At 41.9% G+C, this 17,523-nt stretch overlaps 8 protein-coding genes and 1 non-coding gene across 9 annotated transcripts; 5 read left to right on the top strand and 4 right to left on the bottom strand.

The window, feature by feature from the left end:
• The first annotated feature begins 55 nt into the window (after window positions 1-55).
• V1514DRAFT_353201 (uncharacterized protein) lies at window positions 56-641 on the top strand. Its single transcript, XM_066929529.1, has one exon. The coding sequence runs from the start codon at window positions 106-108 to the stop codon at window positions 331-333; it is 228 nt and encodes a 75-aa protein (XP_066782421.1). The 5' UTR covers window positions 56-105; the 3' UTR covers window positions 334-641.
• Window positions 642-1,723: 1,082 nt separating this feature from the next.
• Window positions 1,724-2,926, top strand: V1514DRAFT_112098 (uncharacterized protein). The gene is made up of 2 exons (XM_066924400.1): window positions 1,724-2,108; window positions 2,165-2,926. Exons 1-2 carry the CDS (start codon window positions 2,025-2,027, stop codon window positions 2,801-2,803), a joined length of 723 nt encoding a protein of 240 aa, XP_066782422.1. The 5' UTR covers window positions 1,724-2,024; the 3' UTR covers window positions 2,804-2,926.
• Window positions 2,927-3,251: 325 nt separating this feature from the next.
• V1514DRAFT_t69 lies at window positions 3,252-3,323 on the bottom strand. The gene has a single exon. It is a non-coding gene; the product is annotated as a tRNA-Asp (tRNA).
• Window positions 3,324-3,508: 185 nt separating this feature from the next.
• V1514DRAFT_333578 (WLM domain-containing protein) lies at window positions 3,509-4,721 on the top strand. The gene has a single exon (XM_066928068.1). The coding sequence runs from the start codon at window positions 3,610-3,612 to the stop codon at window positions 4,600-4,602; it is 993 nt and encodes a 330-aa protein (XP_066782423.1). The 5' UTR covers window positions 3,509-3,609; the 3' UTR covers window positions 4,603-4,721.
• Window positions 4,722-4,789: 68 nt separating this feature from the next.
• On the top strand, window positions 4,790-6,136 carry V1514DRAFT_333579 (nucleophile aminohydrolase). Its single transcript, XM_066928069.1, has 3 exons — window positions 4,790-5,115; window positions 5,190-5,260; window positions 5,331-6,136. Exons 1-3 carry the CDS (start codon window positions 5,072-5,074, stop codon window positions 5,966-5,968), a joined length of 753 nt encoding a protein of 250 aa, XP_066782424.1. The 5' UTR covers window positions 4,790-5,071; the 3' UTR covers window positions 5,969-6,136.
• A 56-nt stretch (window positions 6,137-6,192) lies between these two features.
• On the bottom strand, window positions 6,193-8,692 carry V1514DRAFT_282851 (SNF2 family N-terminal domain-containing protein; the record flags this gene model as incomplete). The annotated part of the gene is made up of 2 exons (XM_066925110.1): window positions 6,193-7,787; window positions 7,867-8,692. The coding sequence occupies 2 exons, from the start codon at window positions 8,690-8,692 to the stop codon at window positions 6,193-6,195; spliced, it is 2,421 nt and encodes an 806-aa protein (XP_066782425.1).
• Window positions 8,693-10,260: 1,568 nt separating this feature from the next.
• Window positions 10,261-11,846, bottom strand: V1514DRAFT_333583 (14-3-3 domain-containing protein). Its single transcript, XM_066928070.1, has 2 exons — window positions 11,548-11,846; window positions 10,261-11,230 (listed from the first exon to the last, which is right to left on the bottom strand). The coding sequence occupies exons 1-2, from the start codon at window positions 11,557-11,559 to the stop codon at window positions 10,466-10,468; spliced, it is 777 nt and encodes a 258-aa protein (XP_066782426.1). The 5' UTR covers window positions 11,560-11,846; the 3' UTR covers window positions 10,261-10,465.
• A 593-nt stretch (window positions 11,847-12,439) lies between these two features.
• On the top strand, window positions 12,440-16,252 carry V1514DRAFT_282796 (uncharacterized protein; the record flags this gene model as incomplete). Its single annotated transcript, XM_066925108.1, has 4 exons — window positions 12,440-13,072; window positions 13,158-14,305; window positions 14,361-14,790; window positions 14,843-16,252. The coding sequence occupies 4 exons, from the start codon at window positions 12,440-12,442 to the stop codon at window positions 16,250-16,252; spliced, it is 3,621 nt and encodes a 1,206-aa protein (XP_066782427.1).
• Window positions 16,165-17,494, bottom strand: V1514DRAFT_333586 (uncharacterized protein). Its single transcript, XM_066928071.1, has 4 exons — window positions 17,270-17,494; window positions 17,062-17,160; window positions 16,775-16,999; window positions 16,165-16,685 (listed from the first exon to the last, which is right to left on the bottom strand). The coding sequence occupies exons 1-4, from the start codon at window positions 17,414-17,416 to the stop codon at window positions 16,650-16,652; spliced, it is 507 nt and encodes a 168-aa protein (XP_066782428.1). The 5' UTR covers window positions 17,417-17,494; the 3' UTR covers window positions 16,165-16,649.
• Window positions 17,495-17,523: the final 29 nt, after the last annotated feature.

The following is a 17,523-nucleotide window of genomic DNA, read 5'->3' on the forward strand; positions in this document are numbered from 1 at the left end:
AGTTACCCGGAATTGAGACCTCATATTGGATGATGATGATGTTTTTGTTTACGCGCTCAGGAATTAAACCACGTTTGAAGCCAAAATACTCATCTACGTGAAATCATGTTAAGAAGGAAAGCTACCACGATTACTTTGACAATGGCAGACGTTCTTGCCCTTGACGATGAACGTCAACAACAGGCATCATCTGGTCAAAATTTGTTTTCACCTAAACGATCATCCGACGTTCCCGAATCTTCATCCTCACCATTTTCAAGTCAATCATACCATTCAAGCCAAGCACGACATCCGGTTCCAAGAAGTACACGCACGTATCAGCAATCAAGTTGAGCTTTAATTGGCCACCATTCCTGACGTTCCCGCTTCCTGGCCATGTTTTGCCGTCCACTTCAGATACGAAAAAAAAAAAATCAATTTTTTAACTCTTTTTGGTACCAACAATATAGAAGTATTAATCTCAGCAATTTTATTTAGTTACATTAACATATTTACAATTTTGGTTGGATTTTGCAAGATCCGTATGGGGTTCATGTACTATATATTTTGGAGTTTGAGCTAGGCCTTGAATAATTTGTAATTTAACTCAACTGATGTATAATAAAACTAGATAGTTAATGCAAAACAAATTTGTAAACTAAAAGACGCATCATAATAAAATAAAAATAAAAATAAATATGAAAAAATTTATTGCAACCTGGTTGGGATTCGAACTGGCAAAAAAAACGATTTACTCTCTTTATCAAAGCGTGTCATCCTTATGCAGGGGCCATGCTAATCTTCTCTGTAACGTTTCAAATTGACCATGTGTCCCGAAGGACAAAAAATATAAAAACCATTGTCATTTATAGTTATGTACAGGGTTAGGGCTGCTAATTTGAATTGGTGTAATGGCAAAGAGTGCGGTTGATTTATTAGATCACAAGTTCGAATCCGGCGCGGCGTTATAAAAAAAATTATTTATTTCAAGAAAGACACACTCACTCTTCACTCAGCCTGTAACAGAATTTGAAGATTTAAAAAAAAAAAAAAAATTGCATTCTCAAGTATAAGTACAAATAATACAAATAATACGTAATATTTCGATAAGACCTTATTGTAAGCAGGGGCATGTGCTGGAGCATGGAGTTTTTTTTTTTATCTTAAAAAAGGACACAGAATGCTGTCATGGAGATGGAGGTATGGAATAGATGAATGATGGTTAGGGTAAGAAACTAGTCGTACTATAAGGATGGCAATTCTCCTGTATTCATTCGGTAGTCCACTTAGTTACTGATATTCGGACTTACAGGTTGGTACATGTAAATACTTAACAGAATCCACTTAGTTACTGATTTCGAGGCCGCGAACCTACGCACCCTGTTACACTTATAACCTCGCTGACACGGCAGCCAATAAAAAGTTTGATTTTGTAAGGCCATAAGGAATTGAACCTAGTTTTAGATTGGTTCGTTGTTCGGCCGCATGTGATGGATAGCAAGCAATAATTTAGACTCAACTTATTTTCGACATACTTGGTACCCACTGTATTGTTTTGTATATCCAATCGAATTCGGTTTGAGAACTGGTACAAATTTGCCTCTTGCGCAGCCGCTTCGCTTCTACATGGTACATCGTGTGAACAAACCTTGTTTTAATCCGACGTGGTCACCACGACGAATTGTTACGAATGAGGCTCACGAAGCTTGGTTATAGCAAATTTTACTGACTCATGCTCGGCCGTATGGTAACTTAATACAAATTAAAACAACCGAATGCTTGCTGCCAACGAGCCGGGTTTGACACGGCCGTGATGTGATTTATGGTCGATGAATCCACTTCGCTGCACGGCACTTAAATCAATCCTGTCGTCCGCCGCAAGCAAGCCTATATCAGAAAAAACAAAACCTTAAATCTGGAAATTCCCTCTTTTTTTTAAATCCACAGCGGTAATTATAGATATAAAATATCGCCCCGGGATTGCTTGCAAACTATTAAATCATTTTTTTTTTGCTTCGTCCTTGCCTCTAATCAATTATACGACAATGAAATTTACTATTCCGGTCTCTATTCTTGCCATTGCGGCTCTTGCTTCTGCTCAGATTTCAGGTCTGCCAAGCTGTGCACAGGTACGCAATCATACCGAACCACATGTTTTCTTTCTTTTCCTTACCTGTCTGTCTAGTCATGCGCTGGTTCTGCGATTGCCAGCTCTGGTTGCACCAGTGCGCTTGACGTTGCCTGTTTCTGCTCTGCTTCAAGTTTCATCGCCACGATTGCGTCTTGCATTTCTACTGCATGTGACTCGGCTGATCAGCAGGCCACGATTGAGTATGCCGAGCAACTTTGCCTGTCAGCATCAGTCACCCTGATCAATCCTGAGACCTATCTCTCGTCCGCTTCATCTTCTGAGGCTGCGGCGACTTCCAGCAGCGAGGCCCCGATCACGACCACATCTGACTCCGAAACAACCAGCTCGGCTGTGTCATCAATTGCTGCTGCGACCACTACCACCTCGTCTGTGGAGTCTTCTTCTTCTTCTTCTTCTTCTTCTTCTTCTTCTTCTTCTTCTTCTTCTGATGTCTCTTCCTCAGTCGTTTCCTCTTCGGCTGCTTCATCTTCAAGCACTCTTTCCACCCGCGTCTCGTCTGATTCATCTTCCTCTGCCGTGACTTCAAGCTCGTCTGTTGCCGCCGCGATCGTTTCCAACTCTACCGCAAGCTCTTCTGCACATGCCACGACTAGCACCGGTGCTGCGTCTTCCAACGTCTTGGCAACTTCTTCATTTGGATTGGTCGGCATCTTGGCCGTTTTTCTTCTTTAATTTAAACAATTCGTGCTTATCATAAATTTTTTTTTAGATGTGTCATCTTTTAGATCTTTGTGAGATGACAACAAGTATTAGATTAATACATTAGAAATTTATTAAACAACATTGTTTAAAATCTTATGAACTGCTGACTGGTATTACCTGCTAATCACAACGTATTATTTCCATAAATTGGTAATTTTGCCAATGCGAGACCATGATGATTTCCAAGCAAAATATGACAGATGAAAGCATCCTAAATTTAACTATTAATTTCGGAGGTGAATAAAACATGCTTTTTATATTATCCAACTACGAGTAAATTAAAAGATCAAGAAAATAAATAAATAATTTTATCACAATGACAAAATTTTCCTTTCATTAATAACATTAAGACTAGGTTGTCAACCATCTCAGATGAGAATCTCAAAACAAAAATTAATAAACCGAAAAGAAAAAAAATCTCGGCAACGGGGAATTGAACCCCGGTCCCCCGCGTGACAGGCGGAAATTCTAGCCACTAAACTATTGCCGACTCTCTTATAATTTATTAACAATTTCGTACCCTAGTGCAAAAGTCATTTCAAAACCATTTGACGCTTATGGTTTGTACTGTCTTATGCGTGCAGCATGTATGTTGTAATTTGTAAGCGTGGCTTGCCCTGGCTTGTGCCATTCATTTGCGCCACGTTTCTGACGATTTGTCATCTGATGGATCGTAGTGATTTCGACCCGGTTCCATGCAAACATAGAATATAAAGCAGGGACAACCGCACGGTTTGCGGTTGCGGATACGTGGAAGAGTGAAATATTTATCAGTCATGGTTGATTTGGTGGACGCAATTTATCTTGTCGTGTCTTGGAATGGCCAGCATCATGAGTTGCAAATGCCGCCGACTGCCACGTTGGCGGACCTGCAAGACCACGTTCAAGCACTCACGGGCCTGCCCGTGTCGCATCAGAAATTAATGCTACCGAAACGTGGCATTGCCAGGTCTGAGGATTCGGTCAAGTTGTTGGCCGAACTTTTGCCGCCGGCTTCGTCAGCCAGGCCGATCAAGTTAATGCTGATTGGAACCCGTCCTGATCTGGCGGGCAAGGTTGCCTCTTTTAAGCCTGAACGTCGGCCGGTGTCAAAATATTTGTTTAAGGAGTCATCTAAGCATGATCCGAATGCTTTACAGTATACGTTTCATAAGCTTGTGCCTTTACCGTTCTTACCTAATCCGGAGAAATCATTGGCTTTTTTGGAACGGCTAAAGGCAGACCTGGGCGTGCAAGCGGTCATGCGAAAATATAAATGGTCCGTGCCTGTGTTGACCGAGCTTGATCCGGCATCCAACACGACCCGGGATTCGAAATGCTTGGGATTGAACCGAAACATGGGCCAGGTTATCGAATTGCGGTTGCGCACTGACGCTTACGATGGCTGGCGGCATTACGGCACGGTTCTCAAGACGTTATGTCATGAACTTGCGCATAACGTTTATTCGCCAGGTCACGATGCTCCGTTTTGGAAGCTCACTGCAGCATTGGAACGTCAGGTTGTGGAATTAAACCCGTATGCTTCCGGCAACCGATTGACCGATGCCGAGTTTTATATCCCACCGGGGCATGATGACGAACAACAGGACTCGGGCGCGTGGAACGGTGGTGAATTTGTTCTCGGGATTGGTGAGTCTGCAGGGCCGAGTGCTACCGTTCAATCCTCGGCAGCGTCACTGTCTCCGAGAGAACTGATGCTACGAGCAGCGCAGAAACGTAGGTTGAACAATGAGGACGCTGATAAACCTGCATCTACTGGTACCGGCTAATTATGTGCTATTTTTTTTTTGGTTTTTTTTTTGTTTCTGTTTTGTTTTTGGGTGCATGATGGTCTTGGGTTTGGAGTTTGTAACGTGTTGCTGTATAAATAAATAATGTTGAATAACCATGTAGTTGGTTGCTGGAGCGTAGAAATATCCAAAAAAATGACGGTACGCGGCTAATACAGTGTGCAATTGTCATCCACAATTTATGCCCGTCGACAACGTTCCATTGAATCAATCACTCCTAATCTTCCACATAAACCAGCATAAGCCGTTCCAGTCAGGATCTGATACATTTTAATTTTTATAAACAAAGCAGGATCTATTTGTTGAATATTTTTTTTTTCTTTTTCTGTCTAATTACTCGAGGACTTCGCTCCTGGCAGAGATCGAATCCAAATAACACTCAACCATATCATATCGTTCATCAACTTGCGCGAGTAATAGTTATTTTTTTGTTTTGTTTTGAAATCCAATGGCCGATCGGTATTCATTCTCGCTCACCACATTTTCTCCCAGGTAAGTTAGCTCTTTTTTTGTGTCTTTTATTTTATTTTTGGTGATGCGCATGGGAACCTAAGCAACAAATGTAGCGGGAAATTGGTTCAAATCGAATATGCTTTGCAAGCCGTCAATCAAGGTGTCACCTCGCTAGGAATTAAAGGTATGCTTTTTTTTTTTTTTTTTTTTTTCAAATGAACCGTGCTAAGTCATAAAAAACAAAAACCATGTAGCATCCAACGGAGTCGTGCTAGCTACGGAAAAGAAATCGTCATCTGAATTAGTCGACGTGAATTCGTTGGACAAGGTGGCCAACATCACGCCCGATATCGGCATGGTTTATTCCGGCATGGGTCCAGATTTCCGAGTCCTGGTCGACAAGGCTCGCAAATCATCACACACCAACTACAAGCGCATCTATAACGAATACCCGCCCACGCGGATCCTCGTGCAGGACATTGCCAGGACAATGCAAGAGGCAACCCAATCCGGTGGCGTCAGGCCGTTCGGCGTGTCACTCTTGGTCGGCGGGCATGATGAAAATAACGGGTTTGGATTGTACCAGGTCGACCCGTCTGGCACGTACTTCCCTTGGAAGGCAACCGCGATCGGCAAGGGCAGCACGTCGGCCAAGACTTTTTTGGAAAAACGATGGTCGGATGATTTGGAATTAGAAGATGCAATTCATATCGCGCTACTGACACTGAAAGAATCCGTGGAAGGTGAAATGAACGGCGACACGGTGGAGATTGCGGTGATCGGACCACCAAGTGATCATTTGCTTGGATTCGAAGGTGTCAAAAACGTGCAAGGTCCTAGGTTTAGAAAATTGAGACCGCAGGAGATTAACGATCGATTAGATGCCTTGTAATGGATTGTACATGTTTAAATTTGAGCTTACAAGTAGTTGTCCTTGTTGCATTTCTTGTTTTCCTTTCTTGCACGCAATTTTTTAAATGACATTACATTGAATTCCACTTCAAAAACAAAAAAAGTTTCCCCATACTCCTTGTAGTTATACAATTCTTCTAAAACAACAATAATAATAATAATAATGATAATAACAATGGTAATTATAACATTACCGCTTGACGCTCATTTATTTTTAAACGCATTTTGCCAAAAATCTGTACTGTCAATCTCATCATCGCTTTCTGGCAAGACTGCAACCGCATGAGAAATCGCACCGTCATCATTTTCTTCTTCTTCTTCTTCTTCTTCTTCTTCTTCTTCATCATCCAACTCGTCTTCACTATCGTCATTATGCACGATAAAATCTGCCAATCCTGCATCATGTTCTTGCTCCCGAGCCATTTGCCGGGCCCGCTTGCGAGCGTTTGACCTTCGCCTTCGCGATTCGGCTGCCTGCGCCGCCGCCTCGGTCGGATTGTCAGATAACTCTGCCGGTGCACCTCTTTTCCTGCCTTCATCGGAAGACAACAACTTCATGATGTCAGCCAGCCGGGCTTCTTTGCTCTTCTTTGCCTTCTCGCCATCGTTCAACGCACGCTCGACGATCTCGACCTTGTCCTGCTGGATTGAGATCACCCGTTGCTCGATACTGTTGCTCATCACGATCCGGAACACGTTCACCGGCCGGGTCTGGCCTAACCGATAACAACGATCAACAGCCTGGCGTTCCTGTGCCACGTTCCACCACAAATCACACATTATCACTTGACTGGCCGCGGTCAGGTTTAACCCGGTCGACGCGACTGCCAGCGACGCAAGAAACACGGTCGTGCCAGGATCGTTCGTAAGCTTCGCGATCGACTGATCCCTTTGCGAAACGTTCATGGAACCGTCGATCCTGCAAAACTTGATCCCGCACTTGACCAATTTAGGTTCCAGCATGTTCAAAAAAGATGTCCATTGTGAAAAAACGATCGTCTTGACCGGCGGTTCATCCGAATCCAAATCCATGTTGTTTTCCTTTGTGGTTTGCAAAATTTTTAGGATTGCTTCAAATTTTGACGACGTGTCGTCATCCAGGATCTCATTGCTCATTGATTGTGCCTCAGCAGGAGCAACCAGGCATCGATCGCTTTCAAGTACCTGCCGACACATGGGACATGAATGATGAACCCGGATGACCTCTTCAATGCAATCCTGGCAAAAAATATGCTTGCAAAAAGTGATGCGCGGGTTCTGCATTTTCTCATAACATATCGGGCATTCATCTTCATTATCTATGGCTAATTGAAGCATGGTTTGCAAAGCAAGAATATTGCCCGTCGTGGGTTCCACAAAAGACTGATCTTGAATATCAGTAAGCGTATGAATCCGCTTGCCACAAAGAGCCTGGTGATTGCAAATCTGACGTAATCGCAACAGCGTTTCCAAAAGGAACATGTACTTCGTATCCTCGCCATTCATGACAGATTGCATGACGCCTCTGGCTTCTCGTTCCATGGCGTCGTACACTTGCCGTTCCTTGGCGGTCCATTCCACGGTATGCAGATATTCATTAAGCGGCGGAAGGTTAAGCTGAACGATACTTTGCATCGACTTAAGTCGCCTTAGGCATATTGATTGCATCAGGGCCTGTAACCGGGTTTCCGACTCGCCATCTTTTCTTTCAAATCCTTTCACGATCCGGCTAGTAAATACCCCCTTTTCTGCCAGTCCAGGAACTTTCAAAAACCGGACCTGCGAATACAAATCCAGAAGCGAGTTTATAATAGGCGTTCCTAATTTAAACATTAGAAAACAATAATAATAATAATAATAATAATAATCTTAACGCTGTATAACCATCTTTAAACTTACCAGTAAGTGACCAATGAGAGTATGCATCAATCCTGACCACTCCTGATGCAACCTTGGTTCCATGATTTCGAATCGTATGACCTTCATCAAGAATAATTCGCCTCCAAGCTTGTGAACAAAGCATATTATTTTTCGGATTCATCCTCTTTTGAATGTCTGGATTCTGTTGCTGTTCATATTCTTTATATTCAGTTTGCACGGCACCGTATGACGAGATCACAACGTCGTAGTCATTAAACCGAACACTCGTACTCTTGCTCGTTCCATGGAAGACCAACACGCGAAGCGGGCTTTCCGAATCAACATGAACTTTCATCTGGTTCGTCCAATTTGACATCAAACTGAGAGGACAAATAATCAACGTGGGCTTGCCCAAATACCTCGCCGGAGTCGTGTCCGTTTTAATCAATCCGTTCGAAGCCGACAATTTAGCATCACTGCAAATTAGGGCAATCATTTGAATCGTTTTACCAAGACCCATGTCATCTGCCAAGCATCCACCACTAAACAAAATAGGATCCGTAGTACTGTGACCAGTCATTCTGTTGTAATACCGATTTCCTGACGTGTGAATCCAAAACTGGGTAGGCGCATGTCTTTTCTTGGAAAGTGAAGGATGCTCGTGTTGAAGAAGCCAGCCAAGACCTTGAAGTTGATATTTTAACATCTTTGTCGAAACCCGTACCGGTTGAATTGCTAGCGGCAAGTTTTTCAACGAATCCTCTGTTTGGCCATAATGCTTGCCCTCAAATCCTGCCAACGCTTCCCGTGGCAATTCCGATACCGAAACAGAACTATTAACCCCGATTACTTCAACCGAGTCCATGTCTGATCTAACAGACGACGTTGCAAACCGCAGGGTCTTGCTTATCATGGCATCAAGATCTGACCTGAGATTAAAACTTGAAGAATTACTCATGCGATCATTTATGGCCAAATTGCCAGAAAACGAATTATGCAAGTTCAAGTTATTCGAAGGCTGCGTGAATTGGGTTGCATGTGAAGCTTGAAACAGGCTATTCGGCTGCCAAACCGGTTGTTGCCCGGCTAGAATTGGCTGAGAACTTGAGGGCACGGTAAAAGGTAGTACTGGAGCATTTACACCATCAGCACTAGCTGACGATTGCCTAGATATTGGGCTCGGAGTAGGCCTAAGCCTGCTCTCGCCATGCAACATCGAAGCCATCCGAAATATTGACTCTGCAGTCTCTGAGGCTAAAGCAGCGCTTTCAAAGATCTCGACATCGATTTCCAAATACGTATCTGCCTTGTCGATAACTACCGGATAAAATTGAACCATGGGTCGAGATTGGCGAATGTTAGAAAGCAAATATCGCGGATATGGTTCCAACTTTCCAACAATTTCTAGATGAGATTAGTTATATTGGCAAACGTTAAAAAAAAATTCAAGATCTGGCTTACCATGGTGCATGTTGCGCAAAAACAAATTTTGGCTATTATTTGCAAAACTCAAGAGCAACTAGTCACAAGTTAGAAAAACAAGTTAAATTAAAAAAAAAAAAAAAAAAAAAAAAAAAAAAAACCAATACTTTTGTTCCCTTGGCACAACGTTTGGATGGCTCGAATTCCATGATTCCAATGGCTTTTGTTCTGAAATATCCCAGGCTCACTGGGTGGCTTTTATGTGAAACCCCAATAGATTGGGCACCAGCACGACTCTTAACCTGTTGAAGCGTCAGAGGACGGTTAAATTCGACATCTCCACGGTCATGGCCCACCGGGATTGGCTGTTGTAGAGATCCGGCAACGGGCTGAACCCAGTTCGCTGTCGCCAACCCAGGTCCCGCATTAAATTGTTGTACTGACGTATTTGCTCTCTGTGACTTGGCTGGAGAAACGGCAAGCAATGTCATATCAGGTTCCTGCTCATCTTCGTCGTCGCTGAGCAGACTTATGACCGGCGGGTCATCAGGAATGGTAATGAACGGTGAAGCACGGCCGTGACTGGCACCAGGCCCTAGAGCACGGGCTTGCATGAATCCAGATAACGTGGGTTGACTGCCCAGATTGAACGGCGTGGCTGGTCCCGAAAGCGATGATGAAGAATTGTCGGACAGGTTTGAGACTTCGTTGGCGCGTCGAGCCGGACGCGGTGGCGCGTTGTGAACCAGGCCGTGGCCGTGCATGCTCATCGACATGTTTCAATAACGCGCCAGAAAACTGAAAAAAATATTATCTAAATCAAAACCAAATCTTGTTCTGCCTCTCGCTTGAGCTGTAAACGACAGCGAACGGAGTCTGTGTGTAGCAGCAGTTCACTGACTAACCGCTGCGGGAAAAGTGCCGCGTAAATTTAAATTTACTTCACGGAATCGTTATAACTAACTATATGGAATAGGGTATATCCTGCCATTAGCTATGCAATGAAGTACATAGGTTGCATGTTGTAATGTATTGTATATATAAATAAAGAAACAAATAGATAAATAGAAAGTAATATTTGTACCACTCACTGTACTCCAACCGGATCTTCAGCTCAACTCAATAAATACTTTAAACATATACACTAATGCTTTAGGGAGAAAAGTCCAAGATATTAAAAAAAAGATAAACAAAGAATGCAGCACCTTGAACACAACTATTGCTTGATCTCCTCATCGCCATCGGCGTCTTTCTTGGTCTCGGGCTCCTTGTCGGCTGCTTCCTCCAAGTCACTGGTCCAAAGAGTAAGATTGTCTCTCAAAAGCTGCATGATAAGAGTGGAATCCCGGTAGCTTTCCTCAGAAAGCGAGTCGAGTTCAGCAATCGCATCGTCAAACGCTTGCTTTGCCAAATGGCAAGCGCGATCAGGTGAGCTAAGAATCTCGTAATAGAAAACAGAGAAGTTAAGCGCGAGACCAAGACGGATCGGATGAGTAGGGGTAAGGTCAGTTTGAGCAATGTCGGTGGCAGTCTTGTAAGCTTCGTGAGCTTCGTTGGCTGCCTCGTCCCGCTTGGCACCTGAGGCAAACTCAGCCAGATATCGATGGTAATCACCCTTCATCTTGTAGTAGAACACCTTTGACTCGCCACTCTCGGCCTGAGGAATCAAGTAGTCGGTCAAGACGGTCAAGACATCACCGCAAACCTCCTCGAGTTCCTTCTCGATCTTGGTGCGGTATTCTCTAATTTGACCAACGTGACGCTCCGAGCCCTTGGCTTCCTCCTTCTGCTCGATAGAGGAGATGATTCTCCAGCTCGCACGGCGAGTACCAATAACGTTCTTGTAAGCGACAGACAAAAGATTGCGCTCTTCGACAGAAAGTTCTGAGCCGAGCTTTGCGACGTCCTTCATGTACGACACCATTTCATCATAACGCTCAGCCTGCTCACAAAGTCTGGCAAGAAAAGTCTTTGTTTCCCTCTGCAAGAAGTTAGCACAAACGATTGATACATGTCATGTATATAATAAATAGAAGCTTGGCCGGAAAGTGCGGTAATGCCCACCAAACAACAGCAACATTGCCATGTTGCTTGCCAAGACGCAACGTGATTAAAGATACCAAAGATCCAATGGATTAACAAAAAAAAATAACCAAAAAAAATGATTAAATCACAAATCTTAAAGGTCAAACACTCCCGGTTTAAAATACAAATACAAATAAAAAAAAAAGCTGCCCACTATGACAAGTGAACACGATAGACGCGGTTGGAAAAAAAAAAAAAAAGGTTAGCACGAACCTCAGAAGACATGATTGTAGATAAAACTAAAGAAAGATGGATCTATTAGGATGGGTAGAAATCGGTAGGTTGCAGTCGAATTGAGGAATTGGCGATCCAAAAGTAAGGTGGCCGTTTGCTATTAATTATAGAGAAAGAGGGGGAGAGAGAGAGAGAGAGAATAATTGACGTCGTTCGAGACCAAAACAATCACAAACAGACGAAAATGAAAAAAAAGATTGGATAAAAGGATGAGAAAAGGAAAATTGTTGATTGGAGGTGGATGGGATGGAACAGGGAAAAAATGGACAGAAAGTTGTTGTTTAGGGAAAGAACGAGGGAGTGAGAGTGAGGGGCGCTCCGCCTGGCAATCGCATTTGTTTACTCACCACAGCGTCGACAAGGCTGCCACGCCAGAACTGGGCAATTAGTTGCACCAAGCCATGCTTTGTTTGTTTGAGTGTAGCTACGATTAATTACTTCATGGCAACTAGTTGGCCGTACTCGCTGATGCCGCGCGTATCTGGACTTGAACTTGGTCAAACAATAGATATAGATGACTACGACGACTTCTCGAGGCTTGTTACGTACGCTACGCTCCATACTTTTTTATTGTATTTCTAGCGTGGCAATGGCAATCGGACAGTGTGCCTACTCGATGCGATTGTACGTACAATGTCATCTTGATGGTCTTTCTTCAGACACATGCCGTATCTGCCCATGTAGGCGTGCTGCATCATTCGCGCGCGGTAATACATAATACAATATAATATAAAACAATACATACGCAACGAGTAAACAAAAACAACACGCCTGCCTGTTCATCCACAGCTTCGCTCGCTGCCCCTGGTTCTTGTTCTTGTTCTTGTTTTTTTTCTCTCTAGAACATGACACATGGTTTTCTCCGGAAAAAATGTCTTCCAATCTTCGTCGAAGTACAAACAATGGCCAGCGGCAACGTAAACCGGTGAAATCTTCAATAACTGACCATCAAGCTTATCAATACTCCATCAGAATATGCTACCTCACCTACCTCACTTCTCCGGCTTTAGCAACCGTGGTGCCGGCGGCAATAAAATCAGAATTATTGCCTTCTAGTTTTCTTCGGTTTGTAAGAAAAAGCATTTTCCAGTATCCTTATCGAAACATTCACAACACCGCAACCGTTCAAACCGCATTTCTCAATTTTAGTCACCAGGTCACCATTAAGGACACCAAGGATCTACTCAAGTCAGATCTTCAACTTGGAACTTTGCTTGAAATTTTCACTTCTTGCGCAAAGACCTCACACAATTCACATCTCTCGCCCGATTCGCTCGATGCCTGTCTCTCCGCCTTTGTGCAGTATCTCGAGTTTTGCTTGACCAAATCAAAAGACAAAAACCCAAAGCTCAAAAGCGTTATTCATTCTTTGGTTAAAATCTATCCAAGCAAGCCCAAGCAGGTTGAAATTCCTTTTGTGGCCCTCGTTGCAAACATTTTTTCACTATCAAATGACATGGTCAGGCAGGACGTTCTTGATCTGACTTCACAACTCACACAAAGGGTACTATCATATATATATATATATATATACATAAATATTTTTTTAAACAAAAGAAAAAAAACCAATTATTAACACAAATGTTTAGGACTATGTTGCTGATTTAAAAAAATTATCTACATCGATCGTTACAAATCCGGAGATTGCAACTCAATTTGTTTCAGAACATGATTACAAAATATGGCGCGAACGTGAGATTGATGCAATCAACCAACTTATCCTCAGCATGGTCATGCAATCAGCCTCACTTGCATCTACCTCCTCTGGCAGAGACTCATTAATTGCAGACGATAGCATCCCATTCAAGTTTCTTCCTGATAATCCAACCATGTATTACAGGCATATTTTAAGACTATGCCTCGAAAGAGATGCTCCGTTGGCAGAGAGAGTAATCATGGATGATTTAGACCTTGCTGATCCGTTATCGAGCAATTTTATCCATATCTTATCTACTGATTCTAGAGACTTTCTTAGCACCTTATATATCCGTTGGCGAGTGAGAAGAGCCGCGCGCGAAATTTTTCTTCTCGAGCTTGGAAAAGAAATGTTTGTTTCTGATAAAATCTCTCTTTCCACATTAGCTACTGTTTTTAAACTCATCCATGCTGCGCAACAGGTATCAAAGTCAGAAAACAAAGAACCATGGACGCGTGAAGATAAAATGACTTATTCTAACAGCTTAAAGGCAATTTATTCACATCTTTTGCGAACGCTTTATGAACAAATGACTTTGATTTTTGATATGCGCAGTCCCATGATCACGCCCCTTATTGCTTCAATCGAGAAGTACCTTTACTCTGATGAGCTTTTTCAAACCACGCCCGCAGATTTTCAGGATTATATAGTACAAATCAAGGATGCTGTCAAGAAAGTAGCTCAAAGCAAATTTTTTTCCGAACTTGGTTTAGTTCCTCGAGACGGTGCTCCTGGTTCTGACCCTTTGGTCTTATTAACCGTAATTAAAAAGACATTGAATCTTATCTCTCGAATATCTAAAAGGTATACGCTACCTGACAGCATTGGAGAAATTAGTATTAGTCGATGGGGTGCTCATTTGAAAATCAATATTTGGGTGGGAGAACAACTGTCCAGTTTGGCCGCAACGTACACGCGTGAAATTTTTCAAGACATTAAGGCTGACCTGCAAAAAAATGCTGTGGACATGGCGATTGAAGATATATCTGAATTGTACATGAAAATATGCGAACTTCGCAGTGTTTATCAAAAATATTCAGAGTATGTGCACGTTTGATGTTGCTTATTAGTTTCATGTTCTAACTTTATTGTTCAGTTCTTTGTTTCTGTTTGATGTTGAATTAGAATTATTTCCGTTCATCATGGTATGGCTTGACGCTCGCCAAGGCATGTCGACTACCTGGGTTGACGCCAACCTTAAGGATGAAAAGTTTAAACCCATATCTGACGACCAGAAACACAGTATTTCTGCCACCGACTTGTTTTCTTCTTTTCATCAGCAAATATCGGTTGTCAGGAATCTGCAATGGCAAAATGATTATCACAATGCAAAGCTTTATACCGTTTTAATGAAAGGCATTTCAGCAAGTGTTAGGCTTTATCTTCAACGACTACAGGAAAGTTTTGCCAGAGAAATGGTTACCGATAATGATGTTACCGCTCAACCAAAGCGTGAAAATTGGTTAGCCGCAGCTCGAAATATTACCGCCAAAAAGAAATTTGAGCCACATAATTTTGCTCGGGAGGTAGGAGATTACTTGTAAGATTTTGTTGCTTTAAATTTAATCTGGTATATAGTCTTGCGTGAAGCTGAACAATGTGGAATATATCAAGAACAAGCTTGATGCTTTAGAGGCGTCGTTAGATGCAGAGACACAAGCAGCGATTGTTCGCAGTATGGAACCAAAGCCCGCGAAACAAAAACAATCCACTTCATATATTTTTTCTATTGATGTAGTCGAAGCTGAAGGGATAAAAGCTTGTGACACGAACGGGTTTAGTGATCCATATGTTGAACTTATTGATCATCAAAAAAAAAAACGGATTGCAAAAACCAGAACGATCCAGAAGGATTTGAATCCTCGATGGAACGAAAATTTTGAATACAGTGTATATGAAAAATGTCTTATTGTCGCAAGGGTATGGGATGAAGACTTATTTGGAACTCATGATGAATGTGGCAATTGCTCGTTTTGGTTAAATCCTGCCGATTATGAAGATTTTGTGTCCAAAGATGAATGGCATTATTTGCGACCGCAAGGAAGATTGAGAACAATTATTAATGTGGAAGGTGATCGCGATGACATAATTTTTTATTTTGGAAAAGCTTTCAAAGACATCAAGCGAGTTGAAGATTTCATGGTTCAGTCAATCACTGACCAGTTACATGCGGCCATTCGTGAAGTTTTATCGGCAGATAATTTAAAGAGTGTCAGTAATCCATCTGGTGCGCTCGGTACGGTCAAAAGTTTTCTAGGCGGTAGTGCCGCGGCATCAGAATCTAAAAAAACGGTTGCAGAAATTGAAGATTTTTTGGATCCGATTTTTGATTATCTTAATGCTAACTTTGCCACGCTGGCGGAATCTCTTACTGAGACCATGCGTATTAATGTCATGATGGAAACATGGAAATTAGTAGTTTCAACATTAGACTCGTTATTATTACCATCGCTTTCAGATAAGCCTACCAAGCAAAAACCGTTGACGTCAAATGAGGTTTCCATCATTTTTATATGGCTTAATACGCTTAAAGATTTTTTTCATCATGATGGATACGGGCCATCAATTCAGTCCTTGGAAACCGTGGTTGGCTATAAAGATATGGAACAGGCGAAGAAGTATTACGATTTTTCCACTGAGGAAATTCAGCGAATATATGATTCCATGTCTCTTGCAAATTTTGAGCGCTTGCAAGCTAGAGAATCTTCAATCGCTCAACTTATGACGCGTGCGAAGACAATCATGGCTCATAAAAACTTGGGCACCATGAAAGCGCAAAAAGAAAAGATTTTGGAAGCGAGAAGGGATGTTGACACTGAAGACGTGTTGCTGCGAATATTGCGACTCAGGGGTCAGGACAAGCTGTTAACTCGCATCTTTGATCAACGAAAAAAGTTTACCGAACAACTAACCACCAAGGCTAAGCTTCGTGAGATGAAAAGGGGGTTTAACAGGAAGTTGAACACTCCTACATATAAATCGAAGTAAGAAAAAAAAATTGGAAAGATTTAATTTGGCTTTCTGCTTGGAGTTAGTTTGCATTCGGGTCAGGTCGCATTAAGTAATGAAAAAAAAATAAGTAAAAAGTTCTATTAGCCATATTCATCCATTTCAGCCTGCATCATATGTGACAGTTTAAAACAATTCTTAATACTCAAAAAACCAATGGAAAATAAATAAATAAATTCTTTCCATTCCCCAAAAAATCAAAAAAAAAAAAAAAGAAAACCCAAAATACAAGATTTATCTGATCAAAAAGTTCTTCATATATTTCTCGGTCATCGTTTATGCATAAGCTTTAAATGATAATATGTGAGGTCACTGAACAGACAAATATATACAAAAGAAAAAAAACCGAATCCTAAATCATCCTAATTTTTCTATTTTATTTTTGGTAATATGATCCATCATCCACCTTGGCCTATACATCATCAGTTAGCATCAATAGCAAATGCGACTATTCGTCTTAAGCAAACAAAAAAAAAAAAAAAAAAAAAAAAAAAAACTCACCGAAACCACATCTTTGTTGTATTCGGCGCCACCAACTTCTTCGAATAAGCCATTCTGGAAAACCCTTGGCGCAGCGGGCTTCTCCGGGCTAACATGCGACAACGCATAAGCCGATCCAGCGACGATGCCAAAAAATGCGAGAATGTATGTGCCGGCTTTAGCATTTGAGACATAGTCATGGATATCAGGCGACCACATGTTCAACACGTCGTCGTCTTCATGAAGCTAGTTTTCAATATTAGGCAACAATCAACCTAAAAAAAAAATTACACCATGAATTAACCTACCGGATCGTTGAAGTTACGTCGTAATTGCTGATCGTCGTACTTCTCGTAAGGATCTCGTTTCTGGTTACTAACATATGGATATTCAGGATAGTTTCCATTCTGAACAAGTAATGATATTAATTCGTTGCCAATCCCATCACCAACAAAAAAACCAAAAAAGAAAAAAAATAAAAAAAAGAAAAATCTCTCTTTTTAACATTGCACATACCAGATTTGGATCATTTTCAGTGGTCTGTGTAGCGTACAGTCTTTGCGCTGAACGCGACACATAAACTGCCGAACAGGCAGGTCTTGACACTGCCGGCAGCAACCGCACAGATCGTGGTAATCTTAAAACAAATCGTGAAGGTAACATTTCGATACGACTCTAACAATATTCGTTGTCCTTTGGTTTTGAAAATATAAACTCAAACTAATCACTAACGAAACCCGGAACCGCTCAAATAGGAGGAATTTGAGTAA

Source organism: Lipomyces japonicus (genome assembly GCF_038497905.1).
Source record: "Lipomyces japonicus strain CBS 7319 unplaced genomic scaffold V1514scaffold_29, whole genome shotgun sequence".
NCBI lineage: Eukaryota > Fungi > Ascomycota > Lipomycetes > Lipomycetales > Lipomycetaceae > Lipomyces > Lipomyces japonicus.